This window comes from Epinephelus moara, chromosome 4 (assembly GCF_006386435.1).
Source record: "Epinephelus moara isolate mb chromosome 4, YSFRI_EMoa_1.0, whole genome shotgun sequence".
In the NCBI taxonomy this organism is placed as follows: domain Eukaryota; kingdom Metazoa; phylum Chordata; class Actinopteri; order Perciformes; family Serranidae; genus Epinephelus; species Epinephelus moara.
The window spans coordinates 8,873,981-8,899,066 of NC_065509.1; the positions used below are offsets into that span (position 1 = coordinate 8,873,981).

The 25,086-nt window shown below is 38.9% G+C and overlaps 1 protein-coding gene across 1 annotated transcript in view; it reads right to left on the reverse strand.

Annotated features, from left to right (window-relative positions):
• Positions 1 to 24,248, reverse strand: part of aff2 (AF4/FMR2 family, member 2) — a 225,209-nt gene extending 200,961 nt beyond the window's left edge. The window contains exon 1 of the mRNA XM_050043221.1: positions 24,101 to 24,248. Coding sequence (XP_049899178.1) covers positions 24,101 to 24,153 — 53 coding nt within the window. The 5' untranslated portion in view covers positions 24,154 to 24,248. The remainder of the gene's footprint in view (positions 1 to 24,100) is intronic.
• Positions 24,249 to 25,086: the final 838 nt, after the last annotated feature.

Genomic DNA, 25,086 nt, shown 5'->3' on the forward strand with positions numbered 1-25,086 from the left:
CTGTGCTTAGCAGTAGTGTAGTCAGGATTACACATGATTAGAAAGAACACACCTCTTTGTCTAGGATGGGACAGTAATATGTTCTGTATTTTAAAATGGTCAGTTCTCACTGAAAGAGTACTAAATGTTTATTTATTGAAAGGTATAATTCAGGATGATCTTTTATGCCACTGTACTGCCTTCAAGTTATACCCATTAACTACTTTGTGTTAGCAAAATATTTTGGAACAATGTAGTGCGACCTGGAAGTTTTCTTTTGTGATATCAGACAAAACCTAAATGTACTGTACTGCGTCTGCAGAATATTCTCTGCCATTATAAATATTACTGAATGCACTGCAGCTTAAAGGTGAACACCACCTAGATTAAGAATTTGAGTTCATTATTCAAATGGCCTAGGAATGCTTAAACAATATTTGTGAACATGAGCTACTCTCTTTCAAAGCAAGAAACCACAGAAGGACGTCTCAAACTTATGACGTCATAGGGGACAAAGTCTGGAGCTGCTCTGTAGACAGTGAATAGGAGCCTGATTTTGTGGATCCACAGACTGAATGTTCTCTTGTTTATACCCAAATGTGCTTTATCCTATTGTAATGTTTAAAGAATGAAACAGAAAATGCACCCATATACTCAGAACATTCCCCTGGGTGCTCTCAGTGTCACCTATCTTTCAGCATTCATTGTCTACAGAGCAGCTCCAGACTTTATACCCTATGACAAGGATACTCAACTGTCTTTGCCCAGGGGCCACTTTTGCAAAATGGCAGGAGGCCACTTAATAAACAAACATAACATAATAATATTTATCAGTATACATAATAAATGTGTTGCCTGTTTATAACCCTTAAAGGTTTGCTGTCCTCACTCATCTTTGTCAAGAGGCAAATCCAGTTGCAGCAGCCCTGCACACAGGTCAGGTAAGCTGGGGTGTTTCTAGAATTTGAGAACATTTGGGGCTTAGCCCAGTCCTCTGATGGGGGGTCTAGGGATCCTCCCTTGCTTTTTATGCACTCTGGTATATTCTTTACATTTTAACAAGAGCAAAAAGTCCCAGTATGAATCCATTTATTTTCATGAATTAGAAAATGGTCAGAGAGCCACCTGGCACCCTATCACTGGCATGGTGTGCCTAGTTTAGAGAGAGTTGTTCATGTTTTCTATGCTAATAATTAGAACATGAACCTGGGATACCAATGTCAAAGTCAATGAGAGCCAAGCCCTGATGTCACATCCAGGCTAGCCTCTGTTTCACTAGCTTCTTTAACTCACTGTTCATTCCTCTCTGTCTGTTATCAAAGACTTATCTGAGCTAGCTGCAGCTCCTCAATTCATCCATGGACTAGACCAGTGGTTCTTAAACTTAAACTTAAGCTCTCCATGTACCACCATTACCACCATGGAACCCACTGGTTGATACCAGAAAATAAGAAGCTAAAATGTTATCAGATGATATCCAATGGATTTCGACATTGTATTTCAGCAGATACGTCCTGCCTCGTTTCCTCCCCACACAGACTCTTACCTACAAACAGATATCTGCACACATATGCAGATATCTGTTTGTAGAGATTACCACCACTACAACAGATGTTGAAATACAGTAGTGTAGGCCTGCCCTGTTAAGCTACGGACAGTTCACACAGAAGGCAGGTACATTCACAACAGAAAGATTTATTGTTGACCATTGTCAGTGCCACCAGTGGTGCATGGAGCATAGTTTGAGAACCAGTGGATTATACCATTTTAATCCGCAATAATGTAGGGTTTATATGATGATGATGAAATTATGTTTGTTAAAAGCTGTTAAAACTGTTTACTTGTTGTGTTCCAATGCTGATTGATCAGTTCTTCGTGTTATTACAAATGTCAGTATGGTTTTCCTCTGGTTGGGTCCTAGTGTCACTTTGGCCCTCTATATGAAGGTGCTCAGATTCAAATAACACTATGTTAGTGAGAGGATATCTGAGTCCAGTTTCAAGATAAAGCAAAACGTTTTTTAACGCTGCAAACCTTATTATGCTGCACAGTTATTACAATCAATCATTTTGTACTCCTCAGTGATGTTGAACAGTAGATGTATGGCATGTTCAAGTTACAATCAACCAGGAATGTTCGCACACATATTTAAATTGGCCAACGCAGGGCCTTGATGGATTGCATCACACTGGATTGCCACAAAGTTTTTGGCCAGGTTCAGCTTTTTGCAACAGCACCCTGGATTTTTTCACTTTTACTTAGGTAAGTAAATTGGCCTGGGCAGCCTAACTTATGCTGGCACAGTACAAAAGAGTTACACAATGCAGTAGTAGCTGTAGACAAGTCTAATGCATGACAGCAGACAGTACATCACACTCCAAGTCTGCAGTAACTACTTGCATTGACAAAAATGTTCACATTCCGCCTGCATACATGACAAATACAAACATATGCAAACAGATCGAAATACATTTAATACTATTGTTCATGTGCTGGAGAAGCAGCAGTGTTTTCTAATGAGGGCTTGTGTGTTGTACAGTTGCAGGCATGCTTGGAGGTGTAGAGTGGATGTGGGGAGTTTGGAGGGGAGAGAGCATGAATTCGTAGCATTGTTAGCGATACTCATGCTAGTGGAAACAATTCCACTATAACAAATATTACATGCTACCCGCTGTAAGCTGTTTCCTAATGTCAAATGTACAAAACAAACGAGATTTTCTTTCCTTTTTAAGAGTAGATACAGGACCTTAAGAGCAAATTCCACTGAGGAGGAGATGTTATAGGTCAACTTTTAAAGCGAATGCTAATGGCCATCACACAGACGCCCCATGAACCCAGCATGGGAGTCTGCCAAAGACTCAGAGACTAAGACCACAGCTTAGGACCCACTAGGCTGGTACACACACAAAAACATACGGAGACATAGTGCTAAAGCAAGAGAAGCTCAGAGGGATGGGGATACACAAGCTCACACATTCACACAGAAAATAGATCTCTGAGTCCTGCTGGCTTTCAGACAGACAAATTGTCTGTCTCTAGATAATAGAGCCTCAGAAGTGAGGATGAGGAGCCGTCCTGAAATTCATCTATTCATAAAAAAAAATAAGAAAGACTGAAAGAGGAGATGCAGAAGAAGTCAGAATGAAATAGGAGAGAGTGAAGAAGACATCTCAGCAGAGTAATAGAGATAGGAAGGCCTCAGACAGAGAGGGGGCATGTTAATTAGGGAGTAGGTTGATAACAAATGTATTAGCAGGCCTCTGAAGGAAGGCAGAGGAGAGGAAGAGGGGTGAGAGAGATAGGAAAAGGTTAACAGAAAGAGGAAAGAGAGGGGAGACACTAAAGAAGAAGGCAGAGAGAGACACAGGATAATTATGAAGTAGTTGATAAAGAGGTAATAAATGTCCTGGAGGGGAGCAGGAGTGACAGAGACAGAGGAGCAGTGGAGGAGAAAATGAGGACTGGGATCCATTTGATAATAAACTTTGAGCATCGAATGAAAAGTTATTACCGCTTTTATTTATTAACTTTGGGGAACAACACTTAAGCGGTGATGTCGAAAGGTCGGAAATGATGATAAAATAAGGGAGGAAACGTCCTTTGAAATGGTTAGATCACATTTTTGCTAAAAAAAAAAGAACTGCCTAGCTTCAACATGGATACGTATAGAGGGACAATTAATATTATATTAAATACAGCTGATTGCAATATTTAGCTTTACACTAGCTGAAATTTTCTTAGGCTAATTAACAGTCTGGTAAAAAGAGCCCATATGGTTGTTACTGTTCTGCGCTAACCAGCTAGCTGGAATTGCAAAGCATGGTTAAAAGCTAGCTGCTGCCTGTGAATAGAGAATTCATAGAGTTCACAAATTGTGACATGTTTTACTGACGTTTTCATAAATGGCAGTGGACATTAACATTTATAAATAGATGGTAAGTTAATATATCATACTTTTAGTTGTATAGACTAGAGTTAATTTCATAATCTGATATATTGGTATTTCAAACTACCCCATGTTTTCCCTCTGTCAGATGCCTTTGCATTTCCTGCATTTCATGACCCACTCACCAGCTTACTAAATTGTTAGCCTCGTGGCTTCTAGATGCTGACAGTAGCATTCATGTTGCTGTTGCCTTTAGCACTTATGCTCTCACGACGAGTTTGGCATTTCGGCCGTCGCCATCTTGGTTTTTTGGAACCAGAAGTGACCATATTTGGACAAGAGACTGGAGCCTTTAATTATGCATAACTTTAAGCTTTAATAAAATGTAAACCTGTAAGATATATAAAAATTCACACCCGAACAGTTGTTGTGAACGGGGAAATTAGCTATCAGGACCAAACCATTTTTTTTGTGCTGGGCTGTAAACGTATTTATTTCTGCTGTAATGTTGGGTATTTTAACATGAGGGTCTACGGACTGGCTTCTGGAGCCAGCCTCAAGTGGTCATTAGAGGAACTGCAGTTTTACGCATTGGTTTAATTTTTCAGCCCCATTGGTTGCAGATTGGTTCTATTTGTGTTTATCTGTCTTTCTCTTTTTCTCAGTTTTATATCCCCAAAATAAGTCTAGTAAAATGTAATTTTTCAATCAAGTATTGAGAACAGCCGAGCAGTGGGATTTTTTAACCATTGCCTTTGAATGTAACAATTTAAGAACTCCATCTTGAATCATTACATTTTTTTTTCTTTTTTTTTTTGGTTTTACATCCTTGGAAATCTAAATAACACAGAAAATCCATAGGGGGGCATAATTTAATTACTAATTTATTATTAAACATATAATTTCAAATAAAATACTTTGTACCACTTTTGTGCCCAAAATTAAAAAATGTTTTAAAATCTAAAATTCAGTTTAATACATGGCTTTCATAATCTGCATAAACAATACACCTCTAAAACAAGGTGTAAAATGCATATTGTAATTTTTACAATCACATTTTTAACATGCAGTGTAGAAAATATGTTGAGAATTGTTACGCAAAATTCTCCAATTAGTCTTTCAGTTCCACCATCATGACACCTTTTTTTTTTTACCTACACACTACACACTATGCACTGTCATAATAATAACCAACCTAAGATCTATATTTTTAATAAAAAGTCCACTTTTGTGCACTAGCTGTGAGACATTAATCAAATATTATGCTTTATTCATTTAAAACATTTCCTGCAAGAAGTTAAATCTAAATATTAATATTTCTGTTCATTCCCAAGTCCCAAACCGTTTAGCTGGTAATCCCTTTGGCTCTTCCCTTCTCTGGATAGCCCAAGGGACACACAGACATACGCACACACTAAGCTGGTCTTTGGGGAGCTGGGTCCTCTCCTTCAGGGGAAATAGGAACCACTGAAATGTCTTTATTTTACTGCTTAGTCCTACTTTGTTGAGTGTAGTGAAAATAAAGAATCAATGACGGAGCATTATGAAATAAAAGATAATCTATTACCTTATCATCTTGCACCACAATGTAACATACTGTAGGAGTTGCAGCATCTTCCAAATTTTAGGGTTTTATGTGGGGAGGTTTTCTCCATCTTTGGCTTTTCCCATGGATCACCTGTCAATCAAACAGCTTCTGCACTACACTTTCTAGAGATCACCTGTCAATCACAAACTGCAGGTGGGGTCTTTTGCTTCTGTTTCTCCATTGGTGGAGTTTGAATTGCTGTAGATGGTGCTCCTTTCTTTGTCCAGCCGTGTTGCTCATGCTAATCAACCATTTCTTTTTCTTTAAGACAAACTAATGGGAGACATCGAAAACATCACAAGGATTTGCTCAGGACTTGGTAGAACAGCTTTCTCCTTTCGGCGGACATGACGGACAAGCAAAGCTAGCTTGCAAATACATACTGCAAAATATGATGTTAGTGCATTTTCCATTATTTTACATTCCATGTCTGTCTCCTGACTCACTGCCAGCCAGGCAGCTTCTCTCACACGGGCCAGTTTGTATTTTTCAAGGCCAAAATCATAGAGTATCGTCTGCTTAAACACGCCAGCAATTAATGTCTCCTGCATGCATACTTCTTTGCATAGTTCACTTAAGTGCAAGTCCACCTCATGCAAAGATGCAAATTTGCTTTGCTGCTGGAATCAAATTCAAAGCTCTAATAAAAGACAAATCCATGTTACAGAAGAGTGCAACTGCTTTCTTAAACCTGATTTTGTATACTTTATCTGTTGTTCCTGAATGCTTTTAAAAGAGCATTTCAGCCTAAAATCAAATACACTTTTTTTTTTACTCTTACCTGCAGTGATATTTATCAGTCCAGATTGTTTTGGTTTGAGTTGCTGAGTATTAGAGATATCGGCTGTAGAGATGTCTGCCTTCTCTCCAATATAATGGAACTAGATGGCACTTAGCGTGTGGTGCTCAAAGCACCAAAATAACCACACATTTGAAAAACTCAACAGCAATGTCTCTTTCCGGAAATCATGACCTGGTTACTCAAGATAATCCACAGACCTTGCTGTGAGCAGTTTCATGTAGGAACTATTTACTTTCTACTGAATTACACCAACAAACTGAATCACCACACTGAAGGAAGTGTGCATCTACTCATGAACGAGAGGATCCTGCTTTTGTACAAAATGTAAACATTAATGGCGTCTTCCTAAGATGGGCTGTAACGTTAGCTAGCTCAGTGGTGCTTGGTGAGCTAGCATTAGATGCAGTAGAAGAAAAATGTATAATTTTAATTTTGGGGTGAACTGTCCCTTTAACATGCTCTATTTGTATTTGTCCCTTGTCTGTTTTTGGCATACTCTGTTTCATAATGTAATTCTGTAACCTGTTTTGTAATGGTGTTGTATCTTGGTCAGGTCTACCTTGAAAAGAGATTTTAATCTCAAGGGACTTCCTGGATAAATGAAGGTTAAACACATAAATAAATAAGTAAAATCACTTCCTCAGCTCCACAGGGGATTTCCTTGAAAAGACCTGCATGACATCAAGCATTTACAGCAGTAAATAATAAAGCTTTCATAACCTGACAGCCGTTAAAAAGCTGCTGTGTGAAGGAGAATGGTAAAACAGACAGTTGTGCAAATACGCTGCTGATAATTGCCTGAAATTCTAAATTTCCTTTTTATAATGATCAAGTTAACGTCTCCACAGCAGCACATTGAAGCGGGTTTTGCAGTGTACAGTCCTAACTGTGCTCAAAAATTAAAACATCAAAATGTTGTGGTAAAACATCTCTTTATGGCAAGTAAGACATAGCAGTCCCATGTCAAAAATGCAGGTGTTGTGCTTTGATAAGAGCATCATTAGGCAGTGTGTTAGCAAATGTCTTCGGGGTTCTCGTGTTAACACTGTAGACCAATTACAGTCAAACACACACACTCTCTTGCCATCCCTCTCTCTTCTTTTACTCTGCGTTTCTCCGGGTCTCGCTGCCTCTTTCTACCCGGTGTAAATAATGTAATTTGTCACAGACAGGCCTCCATGTAGGAGATGACCTTTCGAAACCTCACAGTAAATTGGCCTCGGCGAGAATAGCTACGTCATTAGCCCTCTCTGTCTCTGTCTCGCTCACACTTCCTCAACGTCTCCCTGCTTTCAAATTCAGTTTTATTATTTCTGTTTAATTTTAAATTCAGTGTTTAATCTACTGTCCTGTGAGGCTAACTAGCTCCAGCTCTCTGTGTCTTTTCCTCTTAAATGTGCTGCTGCCACACACGTGCACACACACACACACACACACTCACACACTCACACACAAACACACAAACACACAATCGACTCGCAGAGACGTGACCTTTAATTTAAAGGGGGTTTGATTGGCTGATGTGACCAAAATGTTTTTCTTAAAACACTCTCAAGTTCTTAGTGTTCTGTGTGAAGTCTGTCCTTTTATATTTATTTGTGTATCTTGTGGTTACAAATGTATCTGTATTGTTTCTGTGTCAGATTGCTGACTGTGTATCTAGATATGTATCAAATCATCTAAAGCCCACATGTGACTAGTAACACGTGGGGACCTCTAATAATTTGTAATAATTATAGAGGTCCTTAATCCTGCATGAATCTGCTTTATCTGTAATTTTTCATGCAAAATTTCACCACAAATTACCTACCATATTTTGCCATACGCAGAGGTCATGTAATAATAATAATATAATAATAATATTGATAATATTAATATTGGGGTTGTATGTAGACTTTTTGTTTTCTATTATATATATTGAGGCTGCTTTGGTAATTATCAAGCCCATCAGAAATCTCAAAAGATGAGATGGATGACGAGACATTGTGAGGCAGAACTAGCTCTGGTGGTTTAACTATTATCGAAAAAAAGATAGCAGGAGAAAAGGAGGTTAAGACTGTACTGTAGTGGTGCTGTGTATGGTTTCTGTGTTGAGTGAAGCTAAAAATGACTGTGAGCTGACGGATACCCAACGGATAATGCCAGTAATGTAGACTTACTGTGTTTTGGACACTTGCTGCGGTAAATTCACTTTATTGCCTTCTTTTCTCTGAGGGAGGGTCTTACGAGTCAAAACAACTTTGACTGACATGTTTTGGACCAATCACTCAAGAGAAATCATAAAAAAATCCTACCAAGAAACACGCCGTCTGGACTACTGTGAACACTCACTGTATTCTGGACATGTACTGCTTTTAACTCCCCCATTGCATGCTTTTTTAATGCTCTCAAAGCATTCTTTTTTTTTGTTTTAAATCAAATGTCATTGAATAAAGTATCATTTTTATTTCAAAAGACTTGCATGAAGTTATTCTCCATTTTCATGTTTGGCAAAGTAACTTTACTTTTAAACTTGTTTAGAATAGATGCTTCTTGGAGGGCCAAAAGATACAAATGAGGGAAAAATGATGACACAGATATTTGATTCCTGACCTGGAGGTATTTATTTAAATAATCTATGTCTAAAGGTCAATACTGTGATGTCCAAAATACAGTGAGTCTATGTTAAATTTAAGTAAAATACAGGCTTTGCTTATGTGAATGTGCTGCATGGAACACACATGTGGGGGTCAGGGGCATAAGGTAGTTACGACTGGTCCCAGTGCATGCTATTGTGACGGGCCCTAATGCATGCCAGTTACTAGGTATGAGACACACACACACACACACACACTGGCAACTGTTGATACAAAATCCAAAGGAAACTAATTTAGGGAGCTTTGCTACTTCTCCTTCCTGTTTGTTTCTCTCTTGTTTAAAAGGCACGGCTGCTCACTGGACTCACAGATGTGCTTAGCTTTTCAGTTTTGATGGATTTTGCACCTAAACTAGCTGCCATATTGTAACATCTACATGTTACCCAACAATCATCATTGCATACCTGTGCATGTAAAAAGATAACAGAGAATTAGAAATCATCCATAAAATTGAATAGATTTTTTTATATGTATAGTAACTATAACTATAGTTATAGTTCAGAGTTTTTATAGTTTTTGTAGGATAAGCATTTAATTTTGTTACAAATTGCTACTGACTACTTTACCCAGAAAAGAAAAGAAAGAAAACAAAAGCAAAGAAAAGAAAAGAGAGATGATGGGTTTGCATTTCACAGCAAATGGCACCATTTTTAATTTAATATGATTTTTTTTTTATTTATTTTTTTATATAAACACAGGTGTAGTTCCATGGCGGCAATCTGAATCATTCCCCTGGTGGAGGTATAATTTCTACATCACATGAGGTCCTCTGGTAATACTAGTCCTGTGTGAACAGGGCTTTAGAAGGAGAGTTACACACCCCTAAGATAATGCAACCACAAGATATAAGATAAGTTACATGTCAGTGTTACTGCTATGCTATTTAGCTACATGATTACATACAAAAGCAGTACATGGAATATTGTCTTTAATATAGTCTTATAACTTACTTCATATGGTATGAATTGTATTAAATGTATAGTCCAGTAATAAGTGAAACAAAGCAGCACATACTGTTGTTACTGTAATTTGCTAAACAGCTAGCTAGAAATTGCTAAATATCATTAGCTGTTTCCTGCAGATAGAAACCAGCCGGCATCAGCTTCATGAGTTAATCTTTCTCCTCAGTTTTCTCCAAAACTGAGCATGGTAAAATGTAATGTTCATGTGAATTCTAACTACAACCTGTACAATGTTTTGTAAGCCATTAATGTCAAATATAATCAAAATAGTCAAAAATGTCTCATTAGAGAATATTATTGGAATATTTCAGAAACATAGAAAACTGTAAAAACATTAATTAGAAGCCGGCAAGCTGGGTTTGAAATTTAAAAAAAAAAAAAAAAAACAGGATAAAGAAAAAAAGATGAAAATGTTCAGTGTTGCAGCATTTTAATTTTAATTTTAACCAGCATATTTTTGTCAGTCCTAACCTCAGTGACAAAAGCAACTGTGTAGGTGTGGAGGTTTACTTAAAATTACAGAAAAAAAGTCACTACAGTGGAAAAGTACAGGAGGTCCATTATAATTAAATTTATGGTGTCTTGTCACAAGATTTAAATAATTAATGATTATATCCACTCGCACTGTATACAGGATTTTAGAAATAGCCTACTGTGGTCCCCAAACACACCTGCCCTTCCCCATCTATGTTTTAAATAGCAGTAACAAGGTTTTTTTTTGACAGTAGGTGTAGTAATCCCAACATGTACGTATGTCTGAACTCAGTTTTGAATATGTTGAGCTTTACTAGAATCAGCCAATTAAAAAAAACACCTACTGTAGTGTCATTTCTACACTAATTGTAGAGTGCCAAAGATCCCTCCAAGTTGCTAAAATTTTGCCAGAAATTTCCCAGATACAAACATGGAGGACATGACTTCAGTGCCCTCGTGTTAGTGATGCCTGCGGTGCCTGCCCTGTGCAAGCTGTGTGTAAAATTACGCGTGACTTATCAGAGGTCTCAGTATGCAGCTCAGCAAACAGGCTGGTGTGATGAAACATCGAGTATGCTTTCCCCTCTGCAATCTACATTTATTTATTTATAAATGATATAATTATAATTGCAGGTGCAGGATTACAAAAGTGGACCTGTGCAGACTCATCACAGCATCTTGATTTTCACCATAATGATGTTGGACACAATGAACCTGCTAAAACATTCAAGTTCAGAAGGCTAAAACATCCTCTAACAGACAGCTAGACAGGCTCCCAATATGTCTGTGTAAAGCAAGAATCAAGTCGGCTTACTGCCACCTTAAAATACTCACACACACACACACACACACAAACACACATTTATACAGATACAGTCACAAAGTGGGTATCAGCAATATCAACTGCCAACTACAGCAGAGAGGAGCGAACTATAGAGCACTGGGTTCAAGGCAGGGTGTGTGTGTGTCTGTGTGCGTGTCAAAGAAAGAAAGAGAGCGTGTGTGTGTGTGTGTGTTTGTGTGCATGCGTTATCATTCCTCAGCACCATGCTCCTCTTGGCAGATGGCTCTGCCAACCTCGGGGGCCTGGGGTGTGTGTGTGTGTGTGTGTGTGTGTGTGTGCGTATTGTCTTGGTATCTTGGGGGCACGAGGGCAGAAGCTACCTGGTGTTGACTGCCAAGACTCTCGCTCTCTCGAGCTCTCTCTTTCTCTAAACCCTCCAACACACACAGACGCACACACACACACACACACACACACACACACACACACTCCTGCTGATATGCCTTGCCCAGTCACGACTTTTATTATGTACGCGACTGAATTTTGTTTTTTAATAAGGTGCAGCAGTTAAAACTGTTTTTTAAAAATATGCTGTAGTAAAGAAGATGATAGTGATTATTATTTGGATTGCAAAGCTTATTATATTTACATGTAGGTAAGAGTGCTGGTAGCAGGAGACTGATGCTGGTGAATCACCCGATGTTATCACAGAGAATCACATCGTTACATCACCATGACATAACTCTCCTGTCTGAGTCACTGTTACAGAGCAAACACTGCACTTCATTAACTAATTACTAATTAAAATTTCACAACAAATTATAGAACACCACTTCAAGTAAATACTTGATTAACTAATTAAACAAATTCTTAATTAGTTTTAACAACAAATTAAAGAATGTAATTTCAAGCAAGCTCTTCATTAACTAACCTGACCCACTCCTAATTCAATTCTCACAGCAAATGAATGGATATTATCTGAGGCAAGCAGTTTACTAATTAAATTAATACATTACTAAAAAATACACATTTCATATTACCATGCACAATTTCCAGCCACTGTATGCTGATACGTATCTGATGGATGTTCCAATTTCTGGTAATTTTCACATCACTTTCTTTGTGGGTTTAAATGTGGTAAAAAAAAAAAAAAAAAAAAAAAACTCAGCTCACCCACCCCTTATCTCTCCACTGTGAATTCTCTGATAAAGAAAACAACCCCAAAAGTAATCTTTAAAAAAAGACATAAAAAGCACTCTGGAGCAATAACTACACAGATAAATACGAGTATTAAAAGGTGGGTAACTCTGCCAATATTAGAACAGCAGCTCCAACAGTGATCTGATCCCATGGGGGAGATCCGGTACAGTTATGTACGCTATTCTGCTTTATAGTCTAATTAGTAGTTACAAGGCTTTTAGTCACATCTATTGACAAAGCTATTGCATTTTTGCACACCATTAACTGAAAATAATATCTCAACACAATGAACAATCTCCATCCTGTACTTGGTAGGCTGACAGCTTACATGTGAGCTGTTTGAAACGGGCTCTGATGTGCGGAACACTCACTTCTACCCTATAAGTCTTTTTTAATAAAGATATTGCAGCTCAGAGAGACATACCTCAGTATAAGTACTTGAGCTGCACTCATGAGTGACTTTTTATTGCACCTCATTGAGCCACTGAGTGCCTGTTGGGTCTTATCATCTGATGTTTGTCATGGTGATTTGCTGTGTGTGAATGCTGTTGTTTTTATTTTAATTATAGCTTTATTCTGTGTTGGAAATTTCATTGAATTCTTGAAGACGTTACTAATAAATAATCACTTTTTTTCACTGATGATGAGAGATGAAGAATGTGTGATGGTCTAGCTACAGAGTTCATGTTTTTCATAGTCCAAAATTTCTTAGTAATTCAATTTATTTAAAGATTTAACAGAAATATTTTTCCAAGTCAATAAATAAAGTAGAGGTTTGACATCTGGGGATAATTCTGTTATAGCTAATAGCCATATTGCACTTAACTGAGCCCTGTGGGCTTTCGGCTAATTATCCATGACATGCAGGGGGAAAGTGGAGTGTGCAATAATCAAATTTATTTAGGGAAAGCATACGATGTCCTGCGCCAATGGAAGTGTTAATGTTGCAAATAATAAAGAGCTTTCTGAATAGTGATGGGGATCGAGAACCATTTCCAGTTGGGAACTGGTTCCAAGTGTCCAATCCATCAGAGGTGTATGCCGCCTAGCTTATTAGTTCCTTTAACGGATGCCTACATGTTCTGACAGCAGGGTGGGGTGATATGGAGAAAATCAAATATAGCAATATTTTTGACATTGCGCATATTGTAGGGTTGACTATTGGTGCTTTCACAATTTTTTTGATAAATAATCACCAGTCAAGTGGATAAAATAACTGAGTAAAGGTAAATACAACAGTCTGATAAGTTTAGAAAATTACATCACTTTACTGTAATGTAGGGCTGGGCAATATGGCCATTAAATAATATTGCGATATTTTTAGGCTATATTGCAATAAATGATAAACATCTCCATATTTTGAATTCTCCACTAAACTACTGCAGACTACAAATTACTAAAATACTAAATAAACTACTTTTACAATAATGTTTAATGAAGTGCTATGAAATTATGCAGTAAATTGAGTTTAATATATTTCCCAACCCTGCTGTAATGCAGCCTTTAAAACCAGGAAAGACATTTACAATATTACAACATCCAAAATCAAAGACAATATCTAGTCTCATATCACATTAGTGATATAATATCAACATATAGCCCGGCACATTGTGGAACAATGACGTCAAATTTATGTGTGCTGGAAACTCCAAGGTGTGGCTTTATTTCACAAAGAAAGATGACAACAGTGTTGCTGCAATGTCTGTATGATTTCAGCTCAGGGTGGAAACACCAGCAATATGCTGAAACATCTTTCTGCACAACATGGACTTCCAGGAATGCCATGACACTCTACGCACGAGTGCCACTGCTTCCCAACCAAGCAGCACGCCCGTTACCAAGGGTAAATACCCTGTTATGATAATATTAGTGTCACACAGACAGGCTTAGCAGAGTTTTTCTTTGACTGAAAAGGCCTGAGTGAAAACGAATGCTGTGAAAATATTCTCTCATTTCATCCATTTTAGATGATGACAGACAGACTTCCTACAGTGAAGACAGAGTGTAGGCCTCCTTTTTTCCCCACACAGAAAACGTATCAGGAATCAATAAGAAATCAGACCAATAAGCAGAATCGATAAAGGCAGTGATATCATTAAAATATGATCAATTCCCTTGAAAGACTACAAACATGGCCACAATATCCACATTAAAGGGATTCACAAAGACATGAATGGGGAACGTGTTTCGATCAGTTTCCTTCAGATCTAGTTACCAGAGTTCCTCCTCCTGCAGACTATGAAAACATTAAACTGGAGCAGGTAAATCACACCTGTGCCCTTGGCCAGTGATTATTAGATTTCATCATTTATCCAACAAGAAGCACAAAACATTTGACAAGGTGAAGTTGATGCTCTGGGAACGCAGCATGTAACAGAACATATGCGTTACTGTGTCCCGCTGAGGTGCAAATTATGGCTGATGGAGCCTCCAAGACCTTCGACACCCCTGAAGAAGTCGCAGCATTGAAACACTACCCTGGACTACAGATGGCAGACAGCATGTTTCTGGACGTTTCCAACACTCGATAAGTCTTAAATGCTTTATTCCTTCATACAGTTTGTTTGTTTACACGGTCAACACAGTTCTACTCTGTGTAGGGAATTACTGTATGACTTTGCCAAGATCGAACCCTAGGCTGAGGTATAATGTTGTAATGGTTAATCTCTGTGTTGGTGTCAGACAGAATATATCATACTATACTGTATGTCAGGTAGATTTTGTCACAAAGGGCCACTATTTACCTCCTTTTATTAGACTAAAGTTAACTTGGGGTGCTGTTACAGTGTTATAATACATCTGCAGAAGAAATGTCCAAAAAAAATCTTAGCACCTTTTTCACTTTGTCAGTGAATACGGTGACACACCTGGGACATATCTGACAAAACTTCTGAAAAAGGTTTGATTTTTAGTGTTTAGTGAATTAGCTCAGGATGCTGACACTTCTTTCTGATATTACTGATATCCTCAGTCCACTTTCTGCTCATTGATTTTCCTCTGTAACAAAGAATGATGCCTCTGAGTTCACAAAAACCTTCTTCACTGGATTAGATCTGCCATCCACTTCTATAGAGGGAACAGAAGCTTCCATTACCACTGATGTAGCTACAGAAAACATACAGAGGAGGAAAGCCCCTGGACCAGATGAGAACAACAGTGAAAGAGTTTATTGATATTATATGTATAATCACTCATTTCCTCTCATCTTTAAGGGATGCCAATATTTCCTTTCCATCTTTTTCCAGTGTCAGAGAAGATGTCCTTATGCAGGCCAACTGCTTACATCTAAACTGAAGGTGGGAGGAAGGGGACCGTACTCTCCTTACATCTTGGTTGGGCAGAATTTCACTGATAAAGATAAATGCTCTGCTGAGGATTTTATATCCCATCCAGATGGTTGATATTTTATTTTCTTATAAGACACTTAAGAAACTGAACAGATGGCTCAGCTCTTTATATGGAGCAAGTGCAAACCTTAAAATGTCTACTCTCCAGCTCTCTGCTACAAAGAGGGGTCCAAATTTACTCAATAATAAAGTTTTAACTATTGACCTGTGTCTTATACCAGATCAGTAACAACCAATTTTTATACCTTAATTATCAAAAATGACTTAAAAGCATGGAAGATAAAGGTTTTTGTGTGAGGTGATAATATAAGTGGATTGTCTGCTGAACAATTAGCTCAAAGCCTCCTTAATTATGACTTCTTAAGATTCTTGATATTGAGGCATTTTATTATCCCCTCCACTACTTTGATGACTGACAGTGGCGCTGTTTCTAGTGTTATTCTACTTCAAGTGTTTCTATAGATATCTCTTGCTAAGGATAGTAAAAAGACGTGGGAAAAGCAGCTGTCAGCAGCAAGTGCTCATGGCATGTGAGAGATATCTGTAAGAATGCACAAACTGTACGTAATCGCACCAAAGCAATTCAGCTGAGAATTACTCACATCCTTCACATCTCCTCTTGAGATATGGTGGATGCTCTTTTTAAAAAAAATCCTAATATGTCACAGATGTGGTACTTGAGCTCTTTGTTTACAGCCTCGTGTCATGTTGCAGTGATACTGGATCTAAATCCTAAAAGAAACTGAGAAAACATTTTAAGTTGATTTGGTTATTCTGTGTCATTATTACTTCCTTGTTAAAATGTATGAACAGCTGGAAAGACACATCTGTATAATATTACATCCTTTGCAGGAAAAAATTCAGTCTGCAGTGGATCACTGACAAGTCCCTGCAATTACGCTTTGGCCCAGAATTAAATAAATACTTCTGGAATACATTAAATCCAGATGAAACTGGTGACTTTAAAAATCTAGAAACACTCTCTTAAAGCTGCTCCAATCAATATTTTTTATATTAACAATAGATTCAATTGGCTGTGTTTAAAATTGTTAATTATATGACAAACCAACAGAGAATTATCACCCAACTCAGTTTCCTTCACCTCTGCACAGCACTTCAGCATCTTTGAGCTCACCCAGTTTGTCTTACTGCCCACAACTTCAGGTTCAGTCTCACAGCTCTCATCAGTGTTGTTTTCAACTGTAGCAGCAGGGGTGGATTATCAGACAATGGGCCCCTGGGCACGGATAAGCAAAAGGCCCCCCACCTTGTTCAACCTCTTTTTTTCCCCTGTTGTTTTGCATCATTTGTAATTGTAAGGCATCTTTTTGTGCATTTTTGGTCTGTTTGTGGTCGTAGTAGTTCAGTAGTTGGAGGAGACCAAAAGCAGAGCTAAAAGAAGAGTATATATTGGACATTCAGCGGGATATGTTAATATGGCAACATGTTTACCTTTGTTTTTCTTTAAAGAAGATAATATGTTAGTATTTACACCTTGTTGCACTGCCCCCAAGTGGCCAAAAAAAGTCAACTAATGCAGATTTAAACAAGTAGACTGTCTTTACAGTGGGGTTTCTGCTGAAACAATTGGCCAATTAATCAATGTCAACCAAAAAAATAATAATTTAGGACAATTTTGATGAATCATATAAGAAATTTAGCATGCAAAAAATGTTAAAGATTCCCTGGGCTTAGCTTTCTAAATATGACTGACTGCTTTTCTCTTTGGGTTCTTCCTTGGGTTTTGAATTGTTGGTCAGACAAACAAAAAAAAAAAAAGAGAAAGAGCGAAAAAAAAAGATTTTACGGAGGGCTTTGGGAAATTTTCATGTGTACAATTAATTTAGTATAATTGGCAAAACAACTGACAGATTAATCAGTAACAAAAAGAGCTGTTATTTGCAGCCCCACTTCTAATTAGTCATGGTTTGTCTGACTGGATTTATGTCATTCTGCCAGTGTCGTTACAATTTTTGAGTGAAATTTGTATATTTGTTTTTCAAAAACATTGAGACTGTGTGTCAGGATTTTTTCCTTATATCCATTTTGTTTTAATCAGCTGGTTGTTGAGAATACTTGTATTCATTTTAGTTATTGATTTGCATTTGTCTTTGTGTATTGTTCATGTGGAACAGAACAATAATAAGTAAAACCGAAAATTGACGGATGTTTTCTTTCTCATGAAAGGTTTCAGGACCACGGACAGCGACTGCTTCCTCCCAGATGGACTTTGGGTGATCTCACTAGTTTTCTCAGCTTCTTCACTCTGGTTCACACATGCTGACTGAGCTCCTATTTTATAGCCCTGAGGGATAATTGTCCCACCAGTATGGGATAAAGAAGGATTTCTTCCAGATAGAAAGCTTCCTTCAGTGTTATCTGCCGTTAGTTTTTGAGCATTTGTTTGTGAATTCTTGGCAGTTTGGGATGAGACACAGCTTCCTTTCACAGCCTCTGAGCTGCTGGTGTGAAGTATCATCAAGTGGAGCTGGTTTGGCAAGCCGAGGCCCATCACACGGCGAGGGTGGAAATTTCAGTGTGATGAATGATTTTGTGTGTATTGAGCTCACACGTGTGACTGAGCTGATTGAGAGCTTGGGAGGATTGACGGGCAGATTGAATATTGGACTGCGAGACTGAACATTGAATGCATTGACTGTAAATTGACTGTCACCATTTTTTTTTCCTGCAGACCCCATCTTCTCCACTTGTGAGCTTATCCCCAGACTCAGATTTTTAAATTGTAGAAACATCATTGTGACTACAACTGCAAAATGTTGAATCTAGTTTTACATTTTAGGGCAGCATAAAAAAATCATTCAAACAATTTAAAGCTCCAGTCATAATAATAATAATAATAATAATAATAATAACAGTAGTCAGAGTGTCTTCCCACAGATGTGAACTTTTAAGCTCCCAAACACGCAGCTGTAATCTTAGATTTCTATGCTGACGATATGTGTAATCAATTCCCTAATTAACTACTTAAACGGTTCAACCAATCACCATCAGTGTCAATTAACAGTCAAAGCGATCTCCCCCAGATTCCACTGCCATGATTAGCCAGCTACATGATGGGCAATTACAGCGAGGAGTACGCAACATTCAATGCAAGCCCTATTACAATTATACAAAGCCTTCAGATCTCCGAGCGAGAGAATGAAACAAGGAGCGAGATGGGAGGAGGAGGAGGGAGAAAGAGCAACAAAGAGGAGAAGAGATGAAAGGGTATTTCTTCAGGAGGAGGAGGAGGAGGAGACCTACAGTGTTGGATTCGTTCAGATTTAACAAAGGCGTGGGGAGCTTCAAGATTGTTTTCTCTCTCTCTCTCTCTCTCGTTTTTTTTTTTTCCCTGAAAGGGAAAATCCACTGTCAAACAGGAGCCGCACATCAATGGCGAGTGACAGACTTTTAACTCCAATCTGACTGATTTTCATGGTTTCTATTGAAGGTGTGTGTCAGCTTTTATGCCTGTAAAATCCATTGTAAAATCTGAGGAAAAATAGGTCCATTTGAAAATAACTTTCTCTCCATTCTGGTTTTCTTCTCCGTAGTGGAGGTGTTCTCTTTACAATCTTGGACAGTTGAGTCCATTTTAACATTTATTAGCACTGATACATCAGCTACATCAAAGCAGCTTTTCCAGAGCTGCTGGTAAAAGACATTGGTTAGATTCTGGTTAGGAGCAACAACATCATGTGCAGCGCTGGCTTCATTCCCGACCAAATACATGTCATCATGTTTTCTCTGGCCTGGAGGATGGAGGAATTTCTATTTGTCTAGATTAAGGGTTTAGTATAGTCACAGTGAACTGATTCGTATGAGTCAACCACGTTTAAAGGCAAAGGTGTTTATACCCATTCAGACTGGCCAAGCTCAAAGACACTGCAAATATCCTCCTCTGGCTATTGTCTACTTCTTCATGTCTTTTGCAAGTCTCAGCACATTGGATTGTATAAACGGGGCTAACAGTGCATTTTTTTTAATTTTTTTTTTTTTAATATTTATTCTGTGAAAGCTTTTATGGTGTGCCACTTGTTTGCACATATGAAAATTGATGGAGGTAGTTAAGTGAAGAACATAAAAAGAGAGGCTGGGTAAGAAGTAAAAGCCTTGCCAACTTTGCTCACCTGCCAACTTTCTGCATGTCTGCATACCTGATCAACTGCCGCTTAAGACTCCATACTCAAAAACAAAGAATTAGAAAAAAAGTCCAAAAGATCAATATCATTTTTTGCAACCCAACAGATTTTTTTTCTTCTTTTCTATTTCATTAATTTTTTGTGACCCCTCAGATTTATCTTGTGAAACTTTAAAGGTGTCCTTACCCATAGGTTGGGAACCACTTGGCTAAAAGTGCTGACAAATCAGGCCAATGGTCGCCATCGGCCAATGTTAGGCCATCGGAGAGAATCTGTCACCCTTGTTGGTGCAGCGTGTTGCACATCGTTTGCCTTCATTGGCTTTTTTTTTTTGGCCTGTTGAGTCAGTGTCAGAGCCAGCGGAGCCCAGCAGTGAATGAAATTACTCTGATTGGCAGTTCGGCTCAGCGCACAAAAAGAAAAATTAAGTGAGGAAAGTAAACAAAGAGCTTAAGTCGAGAGGGAGTGAGACCAAAACCAACTCATTACATAAGGTTAGATTATTTTCTTTCACTGTTGAGCTCTTTAGCAGAAATGTTGGTGACAGTTGGTGTTACTGTTCACTGGCGCACGGTCAATATACTCTGTTCTTTCAACACTGGATTCTGTTTTTTATTGTGCTAACTGGCTAACTAGCGTCAAGACGGTCTTCCAGTTTCCCTTTTTGAGTGATGAATATGGACTACCGCTGTCTGCTGGTGTGGAGAGTTCTTTCCTCTCATACAGGCAAAGAGCAACATGCTGGTTGACCGTCACCTGTAGTCTTTGCAGTGTGTTCATGTGCAACACAGTGATGTCAGGCGACACAGCAGGGGGCCTTCATTGCCGCTTATTCTCTGAAGTCGATTTGATGCGTCTGTGCCTTAATACACAGAGATATTAAAGAGATTTCTACCATCATATGAGCAGCATGGCAAAATCTCAGAAAATGTTTCAACAAAGTATCCGTGGTCAAATCGTCCAATCCTACATAAACATAGGTTGCTTTAGGCTTTTGAGGAAATGACCAGTGCAGCAATTTCCCCAGTGAGGACCGTCTCAAGTGGTGCAGCTGAATGAGCTTGTCTCCAGCGTTTACACCGTCTGAGGACATCTACAGGAAACACTGACTAAAAGCATGAGTCCAGATCCTGCTTTATTATGCATGAGCATGAACATGCAATCATATGTCAAGGAGCATCTTCTAATCAGGTTTCACCTTTCAGCTGATCAACCCATCAGCAGCTCTGCTTATTGTTTTCTTTTTTTTAATCAGCTGTTTCTGGCACGTTCCTGTGTTTTCTTTTCTGTAATGAAGCTTTTTTTTCTGTGCGAGCCTAATTTCCCATCAGGATCAACTGACAGCAGCGGCGTGATGGAGTGGTGGTGGGGAGGGGGCGTTACATGTGTAGACACCCTGAGCTTGCTGTTGAGCCCTGAGCGGCTCCACTCCAGCAGCGGGGGGTTAAGTACCTTGCTCCAGGGCTCTTCCATGGTGGCTGCTGAGGGACAGCAGTGTGTGTCACTTTCCTCGCTCACATTCTTTCCCCGCTGGAGTACGGATTCAAAACAGCAACACGGTTGCCAAGTTATTGTGCTCCCACTACAATACCTTGTTGAAGTGGCAAGGCTGACTGTTATACAGTATATATACTGTATCTCTTACAGTCCTCCTTGCTATTGTAGCACTGTGTGAAACAGCCCGAAAATACATTCAATACAGTATTTATTAAGCACAAAACCCTGCAGTCAAATATATCTCATGACACATGGAGTTTTTTAGGGTTACCTGAGGATGTATAGACTTCATGTAACCTTTTATGCCCAAAATATATCCAGCACAATATTTATCCAGCATGTAGAAATTTTATTGCAACATGCTCCAAATCTAGATTGTTTTTTATCATCAAAATTGCAAAGGCATTTCCTATTTTTATTCATCCAGAAGGAATTCCCTGGCCATGGATCTACTCCCTATCTCCTTATATCACATTCACACATACAGCAGGGCAGCAGTGGCTCAGCAGGTAGAATAGGCTGTCCACTAATTTCAGGGTTGGCTGTAAGTGGGCGAAATTGTAAAGGGCTTTGGATAAAAGCTCTATATAATTGCAGTCCACACTGTAGCCTAAACTGGGAGCCAGCCAGTGCGACTGGGGTCCAAGCTGTCAAGCTGTTCTGAATTTTCAAATAGCCCTTCCATTTCTTTTCATACATCTGATTTCTCTCTACAAATCAACGTTGTAATAAATTTAAAATCATGCAGAGGAATAGAATTGTATTTCATTTCTGTCAGCTGGCGGCCTCTCGGTACATCGTTTGGTCTCTCCAGTGTTAAAAGCCTTGAACAGCATTTCTCAGCACATGTGAAGCTTCTTATGTCCTCTGCTTACAGACCTACACATACTGAGTTTTTGAGACTGACAGTGTCATTGATATTTGGGAGTTTAAAGATCTGATAACAATATATGGGCCAATAGTTTTTTAATTTTTTTAAACATCAAAACAATACATAAGGAAACAGTCATGATGCAAATCCCTTAATTTTTTTTTTCAATGTGACCAAGATATACCGAGTAGGAAATTTTACAGTGTAAAAATCAGCTTGTCAGTGCCCTCTTGTGGACAAACCATGTAAAGGTTAGACCTAGTCACTTATCGGCCGACATTACACAGATGCTGATATACCTGCATCGATATCAACGTGGGTGATTTATCAGTCGAGCTCTAACACTGATTAATCTGTCAATTATTTTTGCTATTAATCGATTAATCATTTAGTTTATTAAATGCCATTACAGATAACAGCCCTCTGCATTCTAAATTTTTGACACTGAGAGTGTTAATGATATTTGGGAGTTTTAAAAATCTGCTAATATATGGGTCGATATATATATTTTCAGTTAAAACAAAACATGATGCGGAACCCCTAAAGTTTTTTTTTCAGTGTGACCACGATATAGAGTGGAAAAATCAACTTGTCAGTGCCCTCTTGTGGACAAACCATGCATAGGTGAGACCTGGTTACTTACTGGCCGACATACACAGATGCTGATATGTCTGCATATATATCAGCCTGGGTGATTTATCAGTCGAGCTCTATTATAGAGTAATCTTTCAATTTTTTCTACCAATTGATAAATGATTTAGTTTAATACATGTCAGTAAGAGTGGAGCAGGCTGATCACAAGTACAAAGTACTCAAGGTGACGTCTCCAAATATCCTGTTTTGTCCAAATGACAAACAAAAAAATGAAAAATATCCCATGCCTGCAGAGGAAAGCTGCAAATGATCCCCTCGGAGAAGCTGGAACCAGAGAATATTTAGTGTTTCTCCTTAAAAAATGACATTTAATGGATTATCAGTGCTAATTCATTTTGACAATCAACTAATCAATTTACCCACTAACTGTTTCAGCTCTATGGATCCACAAAGAAGTCACTCTACTAACTCTATATCAGCCTGCACATGACAGCAGCATGTGAGCCTGCGTACAGAGCACTATAGCACAACACTCATCACACATCTCATGAAAACACTGCTGTGTGTTCAAGAGGACATAAGCATTTATAAACTAAACAGCTTAACTGATTGACTACAGAGATGCACATTCATTACACATTAATGTTCCACTGACATCCCAGAATCATCACAACCCAACTTCACTCCTTCAAAATGTGTCCCTGACTCTGTGAGTCTCCCCAAAACCACACCGACCACCAACATCTGTGCTGCACCAGGTGGAGACTAAACTCACCTCAACTCTGTTTACCAACACTATTTATAAGCGGATGAGCTTTTTAGGGACTGGAATGAAATGAACTCTGGTATCAAAGTGTCAAACTTATGTTACCTAACATTCATTCACATTGTGTGATGTCTCCCTGCATCCCTGCTGCCCACCATGTCACCGCTCTGTCACACAGCCCCGCACATAAAATCAAACATTCCTTAATATCACAATGAGACAGTAAAAAGCCGGCGTGTGTGCATGTGTGTATGTGTGTGTGTATGTGTGTGTGTGTGTGTGTGTGTGTGTGAGTGTGTGTGTGCGGGCTACGTGTGCCTCCCGGTTCGTCTCAAGCAACAACGGCAGCTTTACGGTGACAAAGAAAAAGACGGTTTGCACGATTTCTCCGGGACTCACTTTCTCTCCATCTCCCCCCCAAAAAAAAACAAAAAAAAACGCAATTTAACCCTTGATTTCATCACCAAAGCGGGGATGCCATGTCCGTTCACCCCCCTTTAAAACAGTCCCCACTGAGCACGCACACATAATAAAAACATATAAGATGATAAAGCAGTGTGCGCAGGACTTACCATGGTTGTTCCAGCTCCCAGTCTCTGAAAAAGTCGAATTCAAAGAGATCCATAGCCGCTCCGGCTGCTGCTGCTGCTTCTGCTGCTGCTGCTGCTGCTGGTGGTTAAAATCCAAAGCTGGTGCTACGTGGTTCTACATAGGCTACTGATACTGAGTGTGTGTGTGTGTATGAGTGTGAGTGTGTGTCAGAGAGGAGGGAGAGTAGACACAAGCGGCTGCCGCTGCCAGGAAGCTGCTACGTGGTCGAGGCAAGCTGACAGGCAGGCAGGCAGAGGTGGAGGGAGGGAGAGAGCAGACACACACACACACACACACACACACACACACACACACTGAAGAAGGCAGAAGAAGACAAGTCACACCGAGATATTCACTGCAAACATTTTCCTTCATAACAAGTACAGCTATTTATACTGCACGGATCTTGCAAAAATAAACCTGGTCGCCATTCCCTGACTTGGTAACAGCTAGAAAATGATTAAAATGTATGTTTTTTTTACAGAACACAAATTGTGTGCTTGGTGTGGCAGAAAACATGTAATCAGATTCATCTTCATATTGCAGGAAACTACGTGACAGTCAATGGAATACGCACTTCTGACATGTCATTTCACTATTACAGATCTCTGATGCACTTCATGTTCCTATGAGTCACAATCTTCACAATCTCACAACCCATTAAAGGTAATTTCTTTTGCAGCTATTCATATTCTACATAACTGCTCTTTCTCACTGGGTAAAAGGATTGTTTGCTTAGTCACAGGGTTTGTGGTAATGTGTGGTGCAGAGAACCATGCAGGGCCATAACCAGGATTTTAGAGTGCCTAGAGGCCCAACACCACTGAAGGAAACTTTGACTGGCCACCCAACACGTCCTCATCCCAACTTGTCAAATATTGCTGCTTTGTCTGGACTTTCACCTCTGCATATGACACATTAAGTATCCTCTTGCTCTGTTGTTGACGTCAGGACGCTGTGTTAATTT